Source organism: Diaphorina citri, unplaced genomic scaffold (assembly GCF_000475195.1).
Source record: "Diaphorina citri unplaced genomic scaffold, Diaci psyllid genome assembly version 1.1 scaffold2024, whole genome shotgun sequence".
Classification (NCBI taxonomy): domain Eukaryota; kingdom Metazoa; phylum Arthropoda; class Insecta; order Hemiptera; family Psyllidae; genus Diaphorina; species Diaphorina citri.
In genome coordinates this window covers 31,430-49,129 of record NW_007379450.1, presented here as the reverse complement: position 1 = coordinate 49,129, position 17,700 = coordinate 31,430, and the positions used below count along the sequence as shown (strand labels likewise).

The 17,700-nt window shown below is 42.5% G+C and overlaps 1 protein-coding gene and 1 long non-coding RNA gene across 2 annotated transcripts in view; one reads left to right on the top strand and one right to left on the bottom strand.

Moving 5' to 3' along the window:
• LOC103517974 (clustered mitochondria protein homolog) overlaps window positions 1-17,336 on the top strand; it is a 26,401-nt gene extending 9,065 nt beyond the window's left edge. Inside the window, 17 exon segments of the mRNA XM_017447640.2 lie at window positions 449-559; window positions 1,819-2,013; window positions 4,291-4,507; window positions 4,939-5,236; window positions 5,355-5,525; window positions 5,969-6,122; window positions 6,890-7,004; window positions 7,534-7,733; window positions 9,134-9,433; window positions 9,775-9,986; window positions 11,062-11,243; window positions 11,930-12,150; window positions 12,932-12,945; window positions 13,207-13,755; window positions 14,514-14,727; window positions 16,392-16,607; window positions 17,220-17,336. Of these exon segments, the coding sequence (XP_017303129.1) occupies window positions 449-559; window positions 1,819-2,013; window positions 4,291-4,507; window positions 4,939-5,236; window positions 5,355-5,525; window positions 5,969-6,122; window positions 6,890-7,004; window positions 7,534-7,733; window positions 9,134-9,433; window positions 9,775-9,986; window positions 11,062-11,243; window positions 11,930-12,150; window positions 12,932-12,945; window positions 13,207-13,755; window positions 14,514-14,727; window positions 16,392-16,607; window positions 17,220-17,336 (3,486 nt within the window).
• Window positions 14,068-14,410, bottom strand: LOC113471032. Its single transcript, XR_003393882.1, has 2 exons — window positions 14,226-14,410; window positions 14,068-14,146 (listed from the first exon to the last, which is right to left on the bottom strand). It is a non-coding gene; the product is annotated as an uncharacterized LOC113471032 (long non-coding RNA).
• Window positions 17,337-17,700: the final 364 nt, after the last annotated feature.

Sequence of the window (17,700 nt, the reverse complement as noted above, 5' to 3'; positions counted from 1 at the left end):
CCCCAGATGGTGAAACTGTCATTACAAACGGAGAGTTGGAAACCAAGATCTCACCCGATCTCAACAATGCCGACTCAGTCAGCAACAACACGGACATTGTGTCCGACCCGGAAACCAAAGATACATCCTCTTCCTCGGCTAGTGAGAACGAGGATAAGAAAAGCTCGGGCGGGGATGAGCCGGAGGTGGTCATCATTCAGGACATGGGATTTAGCGTGAAGATTGTGTGTCCTGGAGTAGAGCCGTTTGATTTACAGGTAAGACAGCCTTTTAGGTGTTGATAAAGGGTGTAAATAATCAGCTGATTACATTTCTTTCCTTCCTATAGGTAAAGCCAGCCACTCACTATCAGGTATCAAATAGACCTGACAAGCGGACCTGATCAGGTGTACCTGTGAGGTCTACCTGATAGTGTGTGTGCTTATTAGGTATCAGGTGGACCTGACAGGGCTTTTACTGATCATTGGACTACAAGCTACGCGAGGAGCTACAGACTACACGTGAATTGTCTCGTAAGACTCTGCCAGACCGCCTGTTACGTGAACGTGCCATTTTCAAGGTAAATAATGTTCTGTCTTCACTAGATAAACTAGATTAAGTGTGCCGGGAGGCGCGCGAACGTCAAGAGTTCGAAGCGCCTATATTAATACGAAATAGAGTTTCATACTTTTTGGTACTTTTAACTTCACCGTATAACTGCTAGGTTTTTAGGCCTTACTCAGGCTTTGTGAGATTAACAGGAAGCGGATTGCCTGTTGCCAAATAGAGGGTAAAATCTCTGTCACTAAGAACCTTATAGCAGTTATACAACGACAGTAAACCCCTTTTCCCTGAAGAACGACAGTAAACCCCTTTTCCCTGAAGAAATGGACTGTAGTACCGGGGTGGGCATTTCAGACGAATTTTCTGTCAAAATAACTAAATAAACCCCTTTAAGAAAATCTTTACAACGCTTTGATCCTTAATCTAATCGTGGGTCAGAAAATTTCACACGTACTCTCGGTTTAGCGCTACATACAGGTAGGTACTCAGAATTGGAAAATTCTAGTTTTCATCGATCTTTTGACCAAACTGAGTAACCCTGACCTTTTACATCTCAAAAGATTTGGACATTAATCTAGTAACTCTGAGCCGAAAAACCATGAATCTCTGTTTGGTGTTAATATAGGCCGGTTGGCGTTTCGAATTCTTGACGTTGGCACGCCTCCTGGCAAGCTTGATGTTGTCAATCATTTGTTAGAGCCTAAATATACCAACCAGGTTTAAGTCCCTAATTACGCCTTACTACTTTAATATTATTTTCATGACTACGAAATAGAGTTTCATACTTTTTGGTACTTTTAACTTCACCGTATAACTGCTAGGTTTTTAGGCCTTACTCAGGCTTTGTGAGGTTAACGGGAAGTGGGTTGCCTGTTGCCAAATAGAGGGTAAAACCTTGGCAGTTATACAACGACAGTAAACCCCTTTAAGAAAATCTTTACAACGCCTTAATCCCTTAATCGTGGGTCAGAAAATTTCACAAGTACTCTCGGTTTAGCGTTACATACAGGTAGGTACTCAGAATTGGAAAATTCTAGTTTTCATCGATCTTTTGACCAAACTGAGTGACCCTGACCTTTTACATCTCAAAAGATTTGGACATTAATCTAGTAACTCTGAGCCGAGATATAGGCCGGTTGGCGTTTCGAATTCTTGATGTTGGCACGCCTCCCGGCAAGCTTGATATTGTCAATCATTTGTTAGAGCCTAAATATACCAACCAGGTTTAAGTCCCTAATTACGCCTTACTATTTTATTATTATTTTCAATTTCCAGGTACACAGTGACTTTGTAGCGGCCGCAACGCGAGGTGCCCTGGCCGTTCTAGATGGCAATGTAATGGCCATCAATCCAGGCGAAGAGGCCAAGATGCAGATGTTCATATGGAACAACATATTCTTCTCGCTTGGGTTCGATGTGCGGGATCACTACAAGGAGCTGGGGGGAGATGCGGCCGCTTTTGTCGCCCCGGTAAGTGTGCAGGAGGGCCCACTATACAAGACTAGCAGATTTGCCAGGATAAGAAAAGCTCGGGCGGGGATGAGCCGGAGGTGGTCATCATTCAGGACATGGGATTTAGCGTGAAGATTGTGTGTCCTGGAGTAGAGCCGTTTGATTTACAGGTAAGACAGCCTTTTAGGTGTTGATAAAGGGTGTAAATAATCAGCTGATTACATTACTTTCCTTCCTATAGGTAAAGCCAGCCACTCACTATCAGGTATCAAATAGACCTGACAAGCGGACCTGATCAGGTGTACCTGTGAGGTCTACCTGATAGTGTGTGTGCTTATTAGGTATCAGGTGGACCTGACGGGTAGACCTGATCAGGTGTACTTGTCAGGTCTACCTGACAGGGGTTTTACTAATCATTGGACTACAAGCTATCTGCTTAAATAACCTCACCCAGCCTGAGTTTAGTTGGGAAAAACCAACAGTACATGATTCCCCAGATGATCACCCATTCAGATACTAACCACGTTCAATGTTGCTTAACTTCAGTGACCCATGGAGAACTGGTGCATTCAGCGAGCTATTGTAACTGGTTCATTAGATAATAAAAACATAATTTGATCTATTAAATTCCCCCAGGTATCTTCCATGGAACTTGCTCAGGAAATCCACCAGGTTCTCATGGACCGGGAAGAGACTTGCCACAGGACTTGCTTCAGTCTGCAACTCGACGGAAACACATTGGACAACTTTGCCGAGCTGAAGAGCATCGAGGGACTGAAGGAAGGCTCTATCATTAAGCGTCCATACTTGCAGGTTTGGATGAGAAGATCGTGAGAGCCTATTACGAGTACATGCTGGACATAGCCGTCCTCATGGGAGCCAGTAGGGAGGCCGCTGTAGAAGAACTCACCGAGAGTCTAAACTTTGAGATAGCGCTGGCTAAAATAAGGTAGGTAACATTTGATGCCTCAATTCAATCTTTCTGTCCATACCCTCGTAATATGCAGGATTGCAGGATGTTTATAAACTCGGTAGTTATTCAGAAGCCACAACAGCAAAACGAAAGCTCCTTGCTGTGTTTAACCTAACCCTTCAATAACACTGGTCACTGCTGAAAAGATGAACTTCACAACCAGACTAACGCTATTAGAGACAATTGTCACTGGAACACTAGAAGAGGTTACAGCCATGGGAGACAGTAAAAATAGGTACACAGAAAAAGACAAACAGAGGATGATTCGAAGACTGGACCAGAAAATCACATTTGGACATTTTATTTATTTTATATTTATCATTTTTTAGGTAAGGCTGGGGGCCACAAAGTGAGTTTAAATTAAACTCCGTTTAAGTTTTAAAATTAAACTCCGTTTAAGTTTTAAACTCGGTTGGTCCCGGCCATCAATCTCCCAATTATTTTTACTTGATTTTGTTTCCTCTCTTGTCAGGTGGTCGAGGAGCCGTACACGATGCGTGAGGCGCGCATCCACGTCCGTCACGTACGCGACCTGCTCAAGGCATGCGACTCCGGTGACGCATTCGCGGGCACGGACTGCGCTTCCCTCTCCTATCTGAACGTGGTGACCTCGGGCGATATTCTCACCGAGAAGAAGAAGTACCGCCTCGAAAGCGTAGATTGTACACCACCTGAGTTTATCATGCCGGGAAGCCGGGATAGGCCGCTCTTGCCGTTGCATCCGGCCGTGAAGGATGTAATGGCCATCAATCCAGGCGAAGAGGCCAAGATGCAGATGTTCATATGGAACAACATATTCTTCTCGCTTGGGTTCGATGTGCGAGATCACTACAAGGAGCTGGGGGGAGATGCGGCCGCTTTTGTCGCCCCGGTAAGTGTGCAGGAGGGCCCAATATACAAGACTAGCAGATTTGCCCGGGCTTCGCCACGGAAAATTGATCATAACTCTCTCATCGCACACCCAGAACATATATTAGGAATCTTCTTCTTTTTCTTCATATTAGGAATCTTCTTCCCTTGTACAGACGGGGTTGGCCTTTTTTCGTCAGTCTCTCTATCAGCCCTAACTAGAGTGATTGATTTGGGCAAATATTTGGTTTTGGCTACAAATTTTACGTTTGGATGCCCTTCTCACTCAACCTTTGCTATTTCTTTAGCAAGGGAATTTCGGACTAGTATACTCCCTGTTTAAAGTCCCCCAGCCAGACTAAGCTGGTCTACTCCCTGTTTAACGTCCCCCAGCCAAAAAATTGGGTGCGACTAGTGCTAAGTTACTAAAAAAAACCCTGTCCCTTAAATTCTCCCTTGTTGTATATTTTCAGAAAAACGACCTGCAAGGCGTTCGCGTTTACAGCGCCGTCGATCTCGAAGGCCTGTACACATTGGGCACTGTCGTTATAGACTACCGCGGCTATCGAGTGACAGCCCAAAGTATCATACCGGGCATTCTGGAACGGGAACAAGACCAGAGTGTGGTCTACGGGTCGGTGGACTTTGGCAAGACCGTGCTGTCCCATCCCAAATATATGGAATTATTGGGTAAGTAAGTGAGCTATACTGCTCGGATAGAACTGAAAAGTCCCTCTACCCTAGCAGTTTAAGTAAGGTCAAGTCACACCTGTTTATTTTAACCCATATTTTTTAATCATACCTGTACTTTTTACACCACCTGCCTCGGTGGTGTAATGGCCAAGACGCTCGCCTGGTAAACAGGAGGGCGTGGGTTCAATCCCAGCCGAGGTATGGAATTTAATCCTCAATATAATTTGAGAATTTGACCACAATAATAGTGCCTAGTAGGCACATCAATTCACATTTTTTTTTTTTTAGTTAGGTACCAACATAGGGACCTATATTTTTATTTTTTAAAATGTGACATTTCAACATCATTGATAGTAGTATATCACTGTCCTATAAGCTCAAGGCTTGTGTAGGACATTGATAAAAAATTTCCTTTCTTTGTTTTGCAGGCAAGGCCGCTCAACAGCTCAAAATCCTGCCGCACTCCGTTCTCAACGACAAGGGTGACACCATCGAGCTGTGCTCCTCCGTCGAATGCAAGGGCATCATAGGCAACGATTCCCGTCACTACATTCTCGACCTGCTGAGGACCTTCCCGCCCGATGTGCACTTCCTGGCGTTAGACCAGGAAGAAGGGGACAAGGTTGCCCTGAGCGAGGAATCGGTGAAGATGGGATTCCCGGTCATTCATCGGCACAAGCTATGCTGTCTCCGTCAGGAGTTGATCGATAGCTTTGTCGAGTCCAGGTAAGCAGGAGGTCTCGAGTTTGAATCCTCAAAAAAAAAAAAAAAAGCACTCGTATCTCGATTGTAATCATCTAAATGGCTCCTACGTGCGAACGAATTATGTATAAAAACGGCGGTAAAACACGCGGTGGACCTTCCCGCCCGATGTGCACTTCCTGGCGTTAGACCAGGAAGAAGGGGACAAGGTTGCCCTGAGCGAGGAATCGGTGAAGATGGGCTTCCCGGTCATTCATCGGCACAAGCTGTGCTGTCTCCGTCAGGAGTTGATCGATAGCTTTGTCGAGTCCAGGTAAGCAGAAGTTCTCGGATTCGAATCACCCCATCGAAAAAATGTGGGACATACTCAAGATGGACATGTTACCTAGCAGTTGTATCTTGTATCATTGTTCAATTGTTCTCACGAGGTTGAGTGCACCCCAAACTCCAAGCACAGAGCCCAAAAAACTTCGACCCCGCCGGGAATCGAACCCGGGATCTCCGGCGTGCAAGCCGAGTGTGATACCCACTCGGCCACGGAGGTTGCTCCAAGAAAACCAAGTATACTGGATGAACCATAACATATAACTTACCCTCCTTTCTCCTGCCGGCTTGCTAGGCTGGTTAGGGTTAGCTGTTCTCCTCCCTGTTTATAGTCCCACAGCCAGACGCTGGTCTTCTCTCTGTTTAACATCCCCTAGCCAGAATACTGGGTGAACCATAATAAACAACCTGCCCCCTCCCTTTTCTCCTCAGGTACATGATGTTCATCAAGAACGCGGCCTATCATCTGCAACAGCTCACCCTGAAGAAACAGCAACAGCAAGACCAGCAGTCCATTCCTAAACCAGAACTGACCAACCACAGCGAAGCATCCGCGACCAATGACAAGTCGACCAATCAGAAAGAGGTAAATAGACGGATCTTTTTTTTTACATTTAATTGTTGAAATTATTAGGTACTAATGGGCACAAACTGCGTTTGAACTCGGTTTAAGTCTTGGATTAAGCAAGCTGATGGGTTGATAAAAAAAAAAAAAAAATCCAAAAAAATTAGCATATCAGAAATATTAGTACCTACCTAATTTGACAAGCATATTGTTAAATAAATGAAGATTATTCGCTCATTTCATTTTGGACTTATTCGCCCCTCTGAGGAGTCCGTATGGACCCTTGTAGTAAAATATTTTTCTTGTAAAATTGGCAGTAATATTATTGTATCTTCTGATTGTAATTTGTAATGTAAGAATTGAATACAGGGATAGGATTTGGAATAGGAAGATGTATGTTTTATTGTAAGCAGAGAACTGAGAACAGACTAAAGAAATGATGGAATCGAACTGTGTAGTATTTTCCCAATTGTTGATCTCGTTGCTAAGCAACATTGTTACTGGGTGGTTGTTGTTTTCAATACTGTGTGTATAAAAAGACACCACAAATACCTATTAAATCTCGTTGCTAAGCAACATTGTTACTGGGTGGTTGTTGTTTTCAATACTGTGTGTATAAAAAGACACCACAAATACCTATTAATTTTCTGCAGGTGTGTGAGACATTGAGTCAGGAGAAGAAGAAGGAAGAGGAGTCTCGTTGCTAAGCAACATTGTTACTGGGTGGTTGTTGTTTTCAATACTGTGTGTATAAAAAGACACCACAAATACCTATTAATTTTTTGCAGGTGTGTGAGACATTGAGTCAGGAGGAGGAGAAGAAGAAGGAAGAGGAAGAAGCGATGGAGGCGGATGAGGCGAAGAAAATAGTGGAGAACATAACAGGAGGAGAGAAAAAAGAACGTAAGTATGATAAAGAAGAGAAAGGGGAACAGAGAGCCGTGGTGATACCCAGCTAGGTCCGTTCCCACTTGTCGTTCGGAGAAAAATCGTGTCGTGCGTAGTGGGAACACTCTCATTAAAATTACATTGCCTACAGGACATTTGGAAAATAATCGGAGGAAGAAAATAATCGACAAGTGGGAACGATGGGCCTTAAGTGCTAAGCGTCCACCAGGCTAAATTTATAGACTTGGACTCGAACCACCAACCTCGAGATCCAAAGTCCATGCTAACCACTACACCACTGAGGTTGGTTTGAAAACGGGCTTGTTACTATCCCAACGTTCGAACTAAATTATTTTTCTTAGGGGTCCTTTTAATGGCCTTTTTATTTTATTTCAGTGGAAGAAAACACCAAAGAGATCGTAGCCAAGAGACGGCTGGCTCATTTTTTTTTTTTTGCATTCAAAGTTACGTGTACAATGTGACGAGTATTGGTACGAAAACGATTACTGGGTGTTTTACCTTAATGCTTTTTATGTTATTTCAGTGGAAGAAAGCACCAAAGAGATCGTAGCCAAGGCAGCCCGCGCGGTTGGCTCACTCAAGGATTGTGAGTTCGATATCCGTTTCAACCCAGATGTGTTTAGCCCCGGAGTACGTCATGTGGATAAGGAACAACTGAGACGACAAAGGCAACTGGTTGTGGACGCAGCCGAGTTCCTGGTCACCGTCCAGATACCCGCCTTTGTAAGTGTTGCTTAACATTTCATCCCTTTATTATTAGAGGGGGGGTTCAATAGAGGGAACTATAAGTACTGAGGTCTTATCGTTCCGAAATCGAAAGAAGTAGTTTTAAAAATGTAAATTTTATGTCGAAATAAAGTTGCTCCTAGGTACTACAGAAGTAATTAAGTATTATTATAGTAGGTACTTGTACTAATTAAGTATAATTATCTTTTTCATTTTATTTTGTACTATGTAATAGATACCAGTATTCCATTTGGGTACATTTCAAATGTATTGTAAATGCGTAGCCCTATTCTAAGGAGTCATAAAATCTTTCAAAGAGAAATTTCAGAAGAGGGTTAAGAAAATAGAAGATCAAATAGGGAGAAGAAAGAACTACATACATAATGAAGTACCTTGCTGATGTACCTACATAATCAAGTACCTTGGTCCAAGTTTCAATTAATATTGTTCTTCTCTTCTCTTATTTTTCCATTAGCGTTCTCATCCAAGCTGGGCTATGAAGAACATATTCCGGGACAGACCCGTGACTGGAACGAGGAGCTACAGACTACACGTGAATTGTCACGTAAGACTCTGCCAGACCGCCTGTTACGTGAACGTGCCATTTTCAAGGTAAATAATTTTCTGTCTTCACTAGATTAAGTGTGCCGGGAGGCGCGCGAACGTCAAGAGTTCGAAGCGCCTATATTAATACTTCATTTTATTTTATTTTAATAAATTAACGGGAAAAGCCCCATTTTTACAATCATCTTAAAACTAACTTAAATAAATATCTACTTATTAACTAGTATACATATAATAAATTACTTAATATCTACCTATGCTATTTGTTGTAAGAGTTTGTCTTTCAACTCGTGTTTATTATTAAAGAATATATCTGTAGAACTATCTCTGTCAATGATGCAATTTGTCAGGGAGATCATTCTATTTAATGGACCAAGTCCAAGTCAAGACATAAAATTTAGCTAGGTGTAATAATTGGGGAGCAATATTTGAGACAATCATTTAAGTAGCCTCAACACAATAAATTAAAATAAAGTTATAATCAATTTTCCCAAGAAGATGGACAGGCTAGGAGAAAGCCAGCCGTTCCGAGAACGAGCCTTATCTCTTTAAGATAAAGTCCGCCCTGGGCGGGAATTGAACTCGTGACCTAACGCTTACGAGGCAGAAGAGCGCTGCACTCCAAGCTAACTAGGCTGGCTTTTCAGTGCTTCGTTCAACTCAATCTACCTGAGTGGTGTAGTTGTCAAGACTGGAGGTTAGTAGTTCAAGTCCAAGTCAAGACATAAAATTTAGCTAGGTGTAATAATTGGGGAGCAATATTTGAGACAATCATTTAAGTAGCCTCAACACAATTAAAATTCCGTTACTTATGTTGTTCTCTCTCGCTACAGATTCGTGAGTGTCTGGATCACTCCACCGCCCCGATGGACGGGGTCACGCTCTCCGAGGCGCTACACTCGCGCGGCATCAACATTCGCTACCTGGGCAAGATAGCGCTGCGCCTCGCCCGCCTGCCCTCGCTTTCCTACCTGCACAATATCGCGGTCGTAGAGCTCTGGGCGCGCGCGGTCAAACATCTTTTCACGGCCTACATACAGCAGACACAAATGATGTGCTTGGCCCCCGCCTCGGCCCACTTCCTGAACTGTCTCCTGTGCAATGTACTCACGGCTAATACGTCTCAAGATGAGGTAAGTTTTTTTTCTAAAGAGGTGTAGAGGGGACTGTAACTGCTAAGGTCTTATCGTTCCGAAATGTAAGAGAGAAGGAAGACAACTCACGGCTAATACGTCTCAAGATGAGGTAAGTTTTTTTTTCTAAAGAGGTGTAGAGGGGACTGTAACTGCTAAGGTCTTATCGTTCTGAAATCTAAGAGAGAAGGAAGACGGGGTAGGAGAAAGCCAGCCGCCAGCGTTTCCGAGAAACTAATTTTGAAGTCACTTTTACTAGGCCGATTTGCAATGAGATATTCTATGTAGAAGAAAATTGTTCCTTTCATGATGTTGACGCAATCTGTTTTTTTTTTTTTCAGTTTCAAAGTAAAAACGCCAAGAAGCGGAACAAACGCAAGGGTCGCATGAACCGTCTCATATCCGACTCCACCGAGTGGGCCACTTTGACCACCCGGATCCTTTGGAACCAAATCCGAGCCGAACTCAAAGCCTACTGGGACTATGAGCTGACCTGTGATAGTGTGGAGGACCTGTGCGAAACGTACGGCGTGCACAAGTTGACCTTGCTGAGGTAAAGTTACCCCAAACTACCCTACTTTTTTATTTTTATTTATTTTATTATTATTGCGTGGTGTGTACAAAGTAAATGTCCTGAGGTAAAGTTACCCTGTACTGCAGTACTGGGACTACAAGCTGACCTGTGATAGTGTGGAGGACCTGTGCGAAACGTACGGCGTGCACAAGTTGACCCTGCTGAGGTAAAGTTACCCCACTACTCTTGGAACTACACTACTCTTGGATTGTTAAGTTATCATTATTTTGGCTGGGGGACTTTAAACAGGGAGCAGACAAGCTTAATCTGACTGGGAGACTTTAAAAAGGGAGGATACCAGCCTGAAATTTCCCTTGCTAAAAGAAGTAGAAAAGGTTGAGTGCGAAGGGCATCCTCATAAAAAAAGCCAAAACTACATGTCAGTCCAAAGCAATCAATCTAGTTAGGGCTGAATGAGAGGCTGACGAAAAACGCCGACCCCGTCTGTACACGGGAAAAGGCGAAGAAGAAGAAGAAGAAGAAGAAAAAAAAAATACTTTTTTAGGCCTTTTTAACTTTCCTTATCTTAGAGGAAGAAAAGTGATGTTTTCCTTTTAGGCGCTTTAACACTACAGACAGTAGGTCGTTCGTGTCGAGTTTTTAACCTTTACAAAATTACTGATGAAATTTCCTCTCTCCGTCCCCCCCCCGTTTTTTTTTCCATAACCAAGCAAGAACTTTTGATGTAAACCTTATGTGTATTATGCTGTTAAATCCAAAGTACCTACACGCGACCTTGTTTAGACTGCTGAGGTCAAGGGACTTTAAAAAAAAAAAAAAAAAATACTTTTTTAGGCCTTTTTAACTTTCCTCTTAGAGGAAGAAAAGTGATGTTTTCCTTTTAGGCGCTTTAACACTACAGACAGTAGGTCGTTCGTGTCGAGTTTTTTTTTAACCTTTACAAAATTACTGATGAAATTTCCTCTCTCCGTATTATGCTGTTAAATCCAAAGTACCTACACGAGACCTTGTTTAGACTGCTGGGGTAAAGGGACTTTTTGGTCTCATTCGAACAGAATTAACGAGGATATATTCTGCTCTGTTCTCTCCACAGGTCGTTCTGTATCAAAACCGGCGTTCAAATTCTACTCCGCGAGTATCAGCTGGATCAGAAACACAAGCTGGCCTTCTTCGAAGAGGACATTGTCAATATGTTCCCCTCAGTGAAACATCTGAATCCCCGTGCAACAGACGCGTACAACTTCTATACAACCGGACAGACCAAGATACAACAAGGTAAACTAAACACCTTATGCTTATTTACACTGCTCGCATAGGATTGAATGGATTATGGATTAATCCCGCAGTAGACTACTAAATCTACTAATATTACTGTGGTCAAATTCTTAAATAATTATATTGAGGATAAAATTCCATACCTCCATCCATCGAACCCATAAAATTCCATCGAACCCACTACCTCCTGTTTATAAGGCGAGCGTCCTGACCACTACACCACCGAGGCAGGTTTTATGGCCGGGACAACAATCTGAACTCAATTTAAACTTGGTTTAAATTTTACTCTTGGATTCAGAAATCTGGTTAGCTAAAAAGTTTGAAATCAACCCAGCAGATTATTTAATGCAAGAGTTGAAATTGAACTCAGTTTATTTAAACTCTGCCAGCCTAGTTAGCTTGAAGGGTAGCTAGCGCGTCTGCCTTGTAAGTGCTAGGTCGCGTATTCGATTCCCGGGCCGGACTCTCCTGTTTTTTTTCTCTCTTCCTTTTCGGAACGATAAGACCTTAGTAGTTACAGTTACAGTTCGGTCGCGTATTCGATTCCCGGGCCGGACTCTCCTGTTTTTTTTCTCTCTTCCTTTTCGGAACGATAAGACCTTAGTAGTTACAGTTACCTCTATCAATCCTTGAAAAATCAACTTGTTGAGAATTTGCCAATTTTTCGTTTTTGCTTCCTCCCTCAGGTTTTCTCAAGGAGGGCTACGAACTAATTAGCGAGGCCCTGAACCTCCTCAACAATGTGTACGGCGCCATGCACCCGGAGATTGCACAATGCTTGCGCATGTTGGCGCGCCTGTCCTATATCATGGGGGATCATGCGGAGGCGCTGTCATGTCAACAGAAAGCGGTGCTCATGTCGGAGCGCGTCAACGGGATCGATCATCCGTATACTATCACTGAATATGTAAGTGACAAGTATAGGGTACCACACTTTGAGATAATCAATGAGTAGCATGCAGAAGGTCCTGGGTTCGAATCCCACCATCGACAAGTATTTGCACTTTTTTTCGATTGCAAATATTTCAACGGGTTACTTTCTGGTATTCTCGTGTTGACCCAGAATCTAAATGGGAAGTATTGTGACACTTCTCGCCCATCTGATGAGAGGCAAACTATGAAACAGACCACATGCGTCTAATGTAGCAGTTGTTTCATTGTTACGAAATAAAAAAAGGCGGTGAAACACTCATTCGGGATGCAACATTTTTGATCAAACTTTAATATACAGTGTATATGAGTGTAATACCCACTCGGGCACGGAGGTACCTCCACAAGAAATAAATCAAGCTCATTTCAGAATCAGAAGTCCTTTACCACCTCCTGGAATGTTTGAGTGTGTGTAGTATTTTTGTTATTATTTCAGGAATTTCCTTAATTGATTTTATTACCTACCTCGGTGGTGTAGTGGTCAAGGCGCTCGCCTGGTAAACAGGAGGGTTCAATCCCAGCCGAGGTATGGAATTTTATCCTCAATATAATTTGAGAATTTGAAGCTGGAGTAAAGGGACTTATCAGTCCTATGCGAGCAGTATAAATAAGCACTATTATTATTATAATAGTAGTAGCCTACTGCTGGAGTAAAGGGACTTTTCAGTCCTATGCGAGCAGTATAAATAAGCACTATTATTATTAAATTCGTATACTGAACTGATTTTGATCCGACGTTCTGTTTCGTTTGCTTCCAGACCCATCTTGCCTTGTACGGCCGCGGGTTCGATTCCCGCCCGGGGCGGATTTTATCCTGATGGGATAATGTTTGTTTTCGGAACGGCTGGCTTTCTCCTATCCTGTTTTCCTTCTCTCTTTGATTTCGGGACGATAAAACCATAGCACTCCATAGCAGTTACAGTTCCCTCTCTCAAACCTTAATTATTTTTTTTTTCTTTTTGACTAGACTGTTAATGTATATCGTCAACATATTTTTTTTTTAAATCTCACCCTTAATATCTTCCTCCTCCAGTCAAATCGACATCGAGAACTTCAAGGCGGAAATGGAGAAGCGCGCCTCCGTTCTCGACAACAACAACTCATCCAGTGCTTCCATCTCATCCACCCCGACCCCAGCCTCTCTGCCCGCCCAACCAAACGCCAGCGAACCGACTGAATCCCCCGCGAGCAGCGCGTCTCCGCCCGGCGAAAAAATCGCGAGCGACGTGTCTGAATCTACCGCGAGCAGCGCGTCTCTCCCCGGCCAACAAGTCGCGAGCAAAGACTCTAAATCCACCGCGACCACAGCGTCTCTCCCCGCTCGAAGTCCCTCTCCCGTCCAGCCAGTGAACGGGGCGCGGCAGGAGTCTTCGTCCGCGGGGAAAATTCCCGAGCCAGCCTCGGCCAAAACGTCTGACGCGGGAAAGACGACCAGTGCCGCCAAGTCGAAGAGCGAACGAGGGCCGAAGGCAGAGAAGAGCAAAAACGGCGGTTCCAAAAGCGCCGGCGGAAGTTTGAACCAAGGGAACTTTGTGGAGGACCTGTGCGAAACGTACGGCGTGCACAAGTTGACCTTGCTGAGGTAAAGTTACCCCAAACTACCCTACTTTTTTATTTTTTTTTATTATTATTGCGTGGTGTGTACAAAGTAAATGTGCTGAGGTAAAGTTACCCTGTACTGCAGTACTGGGATTACGAGCTGACCTGTGATAGTGTGGAGTACCTGTGCGAAACGTACGGGGTGCACAAGTTGACCTTGCTGAGGTAAAGTTACCCCGAACTACACTACTCTTGGATTGTTAAATTATCATCATTGGGAACTTGAATTCGGCCCCCGTTAGTTGATTTCGTTCCCGACTTGGTTGAACTTTTTGGGAAGCGATGAACTTAGGGAATTTTTTCCTGGCCTATGAACAATATTTGTTTCAGGTCGTTATTTTTTTACATCCGATTTTTCCTTTCTAATTTTGGACCTCTTGTCGCTGTTAGATTATGAGGTTGCTAGATTTTTTTTTTCTTTTTACATCCGATTTTTCCTTTCTAATTTTGGACCTCTTGTCGCTGTTAGATTATGAGGTTGCTAGATTTTTTTTTTCTTTTTTTTTTCAATTTAGAATCTTGCTTTTCTTCTGAGCGTTTCCATCTCATTCAGAAAATATTTAGGGATCAAGAGTTTATCAAACCATAGCCATCGATAACCTTTCCCCCTTTCACATGAATTTTGCCCTATTTTGGGGTATAAAACAATACCTAGTATTAAAAAATAATACCTACTTTTATTTAAAAAAAAAATGTCCTTATTTTTCACGATTTTTCCCTCTTTCCCCCCTCATTTTAGAGCAACATCTCCCTCATTCTTCACGCCGTGGGGGAGTACGAGTTGTCTCTTCGCTTCCTCGAGAAAGCCCTGGCCCTCAACGTGCAATACTACGGGAGTAAAAGTCTGAAGGTGGCGGTCAGCTATCACCTGGTGGCGAGAACGCAAAGCTGCATGGGCGACTTCCGATCTGCGCTGCAGAACGAGAAGGAAACTTATGCTATTTATAAACAGCAGGTGCGTGTGTTTTCAGCGCCGCAGGCGACCTTTTTATGTAGGTATATCTTGAGCGATAGGCGATTTTCATATTGAGCCACAGGCGATTTTTTCAAAGTATATGAGCCACAGGCGATTTTTTTCTAAAACAAGAGGCTATCACCTGGTGGCGAAAATGCAAAGTTGCATGGGTGACTTCCGATCCGCGCTGCAGAACAAGAAGGAAACTTATTCTATTTATGAACAAGAGGTAAGTTGCGCCGCGGGCGATTTTTTTTTTATGGATAGAAGACAAATCCTATAGTGTCCAAGTATACAGGCTGGCCCTCTATTTTAGAAAATCTCAGGAGGGGACTCGTTTCAAGCACTTTCCTTTAGGGGTTTCTCAAGAAATGATTATTTTCTGAGTTCAAGTGTTTGTATTTAAAGATAATTTTAAAAGTGAAAATGTTGTGTGTGTCGATAATTTTTTACTTTCCATTATTTGTGGACACTTCGGTCGACTATGTGTGGACACACCTTGACATTTCCAATTTATCCAGGGAATTTTAGGATTGTCCCATCCATCTATTCATTTCTTTTTCATCTTTTGTAAAAACCAGTCTCACTGAGACTTTGAGAATACATTGATTGTTAACAAAGAAAAATGTGCCTTTAAAAGATAATATTTAGCAGCTTTAGATAATTTAATTTAAGTTAAAATTGTAACCCATAGTTCCATATTTAAATTAAATCGCTACCAAGGCGGATAGAGACGAACCTTGGTAATCCCCTCTTAAAATAAATGTTCACGAACGGCTCTATTTGTTTTTAAATTAAATCTCTTAAAGCACTTTTTTTTTTCTTCTTCTTCTTCTTTAGCATATCTTGTTCTAAGGGGACTGATATCTAAGGTCTTTGCCATAAATAACAAGGTGTTCTCCCCTAAAAAAGAAGTTTTTTTTTGTGAACATATTTTGTTCTAAGGGGACTAACATTCAATGTTTTTGCCCTAAACACCAAGGTTTTTCCCCTAAAAAACAAGTTTTTTTCGTGACCATTTATTTTAAGAGGGGATTACCAAGGTTCGTCTCTATCCGCCTCGGTAGCGTAGTGGTAAAGGAACTCGCCTGGTAATCAGCAGTACGCGGGCTCAAAGCCTGCGCTCAAGTTATGCCTTTTTTACCTCGTTTGTTTGCTTGACCACATACATATTAATGTGTCAGAAAATCCATAAAAATACAAAATCGAGCTATTGTAGTCGGAGTGGTCAAAACGCTCGCCTAGTAATCAGGAGGGGTGCGGGTTCAATCCCAGCCGAGGTATGAAATTTTATCCTCAACATAGTTCCAGAATTTGATCACAATAATAGTCTACTGCTGGAGTAAAGGGACTTTTCAGTCCTATGCGAGCAGTAAGAACATATATAAGCATAAGCACTATTATGTCTAGATTGTCTAACAGTTGATAGCTTGTCTCCTGCAATCAGCAATAACTATTTTACATCAAAGTCGTATTTTACTTTCAGAATTTCCCAACTTTGGAAGCTCGTTTCACCTCTTTTGGCGTGACAGCGCCTGTACTAAACCATAGGAAACCATATTTCCTCAGTCGACACAAACTATTTTGCTGAAGTTTTAGACTTTTATTAAAAAAAAAAATGTCCTTATTTTTCACAATTTTCCCCTCTTTCCCCCCCATTTCAGAGCAACATCTCCCTCATTCTTCACGCCGTGGGGGAGTACGAGCTGTCTCTTCGCTTCCTCGAGAAAGCCCTGGCCCTCAACGTGCAATACTACGGGAGCAAAAGTCTGAAGGTGGCGGTCAGCTATCACCTGGTGGCGAGAACGCAAAGCTGCATGGGCGACTTCCGATCTGCGCTGCAGAACGAGAAGGAAACTTATGCTATTTATAAACAGCAGGTGAGTGTGTTTTCAGCGCCGCAGGCGACCTTTTTATGTAGGTATGTATATCTTGAGCGATAGGCGATTTTCATATTGAGCCACAGGCGATTTTTTTCAAAGTACATAATTATATTAAAGGCGATTTTTTTTTTAAGTACATATGTATATTGAACGATAGGCGATTTTTTCGAAGTATATGAGCCACAGGCGATTTTTTTTCTAAAACAAGAGGCTATCTCACCTGGTGGCGAAAATGCAAAGTTGCATGGGTGACTTCCGATCCGCGCTGCAGAACAAGAAGGAAACTTATTCTATTTATGAACAAGAGGTAAGTTGCGCCGCGGGCGATTTTTTTTTTATGGATAGAAGACAAATCCTATAGTGTCCAAGTATACAGGCTGGCCCTCTATTTTAGAAAATCTCAGGAGGGGACTCGTTTCAAGCACTTTCCTTTAGGGGTTTCTCAAGAAATGATTATTTTCTGAGTTCAAGTGTTTGTATTTAAAGATAATTTTAAAAGTGAAAATGTTGTGTGTGTCGATAATTTTTTACTTTCCATTATTTGTGGACACTTCGGTCGACTATGTGTGGACACACCTTGACATTTCCAACTCATAATTTCGTCCTCAGTTGGGTGAAGATCACGAGAAGACCCGAGAATCTTCCGACTGTCTCCGACATCTCACACATCAAGCTGTCGTCCTGCAGAAGAAAATGAACGAAATCTACTCGGGCCTAAAGTTTTAGACGAGGAGGATTCAGCTCTAAAATTTATTGGGCTCGTGATGGAATTGTTCAAAGAAATAAAATAAAAAATCCCATCCTATATAAAAAAAAAAAAAAATCCAAGATGGGCCGCCACCATATTTCCTCCTCAGTCGACACAAACTCAACTTGACCTATTTTGCTAAAGTTTTAGACGAGGAGGATTCAGCTCTAAAATTTATTGGGCTCCACATGAAATTGTTGAAGAAATAAAATAATCCTATCCTTTAGAAAATCCAAGATGGCGGGCCATCGGAATCGTTTCCGTTTTCGAAAGGAAAATACAACCAAATAATTATAGCCCCCTCCCCCTTTTTTATTTTTGCTAGTTTTTGTAGGATTTTTA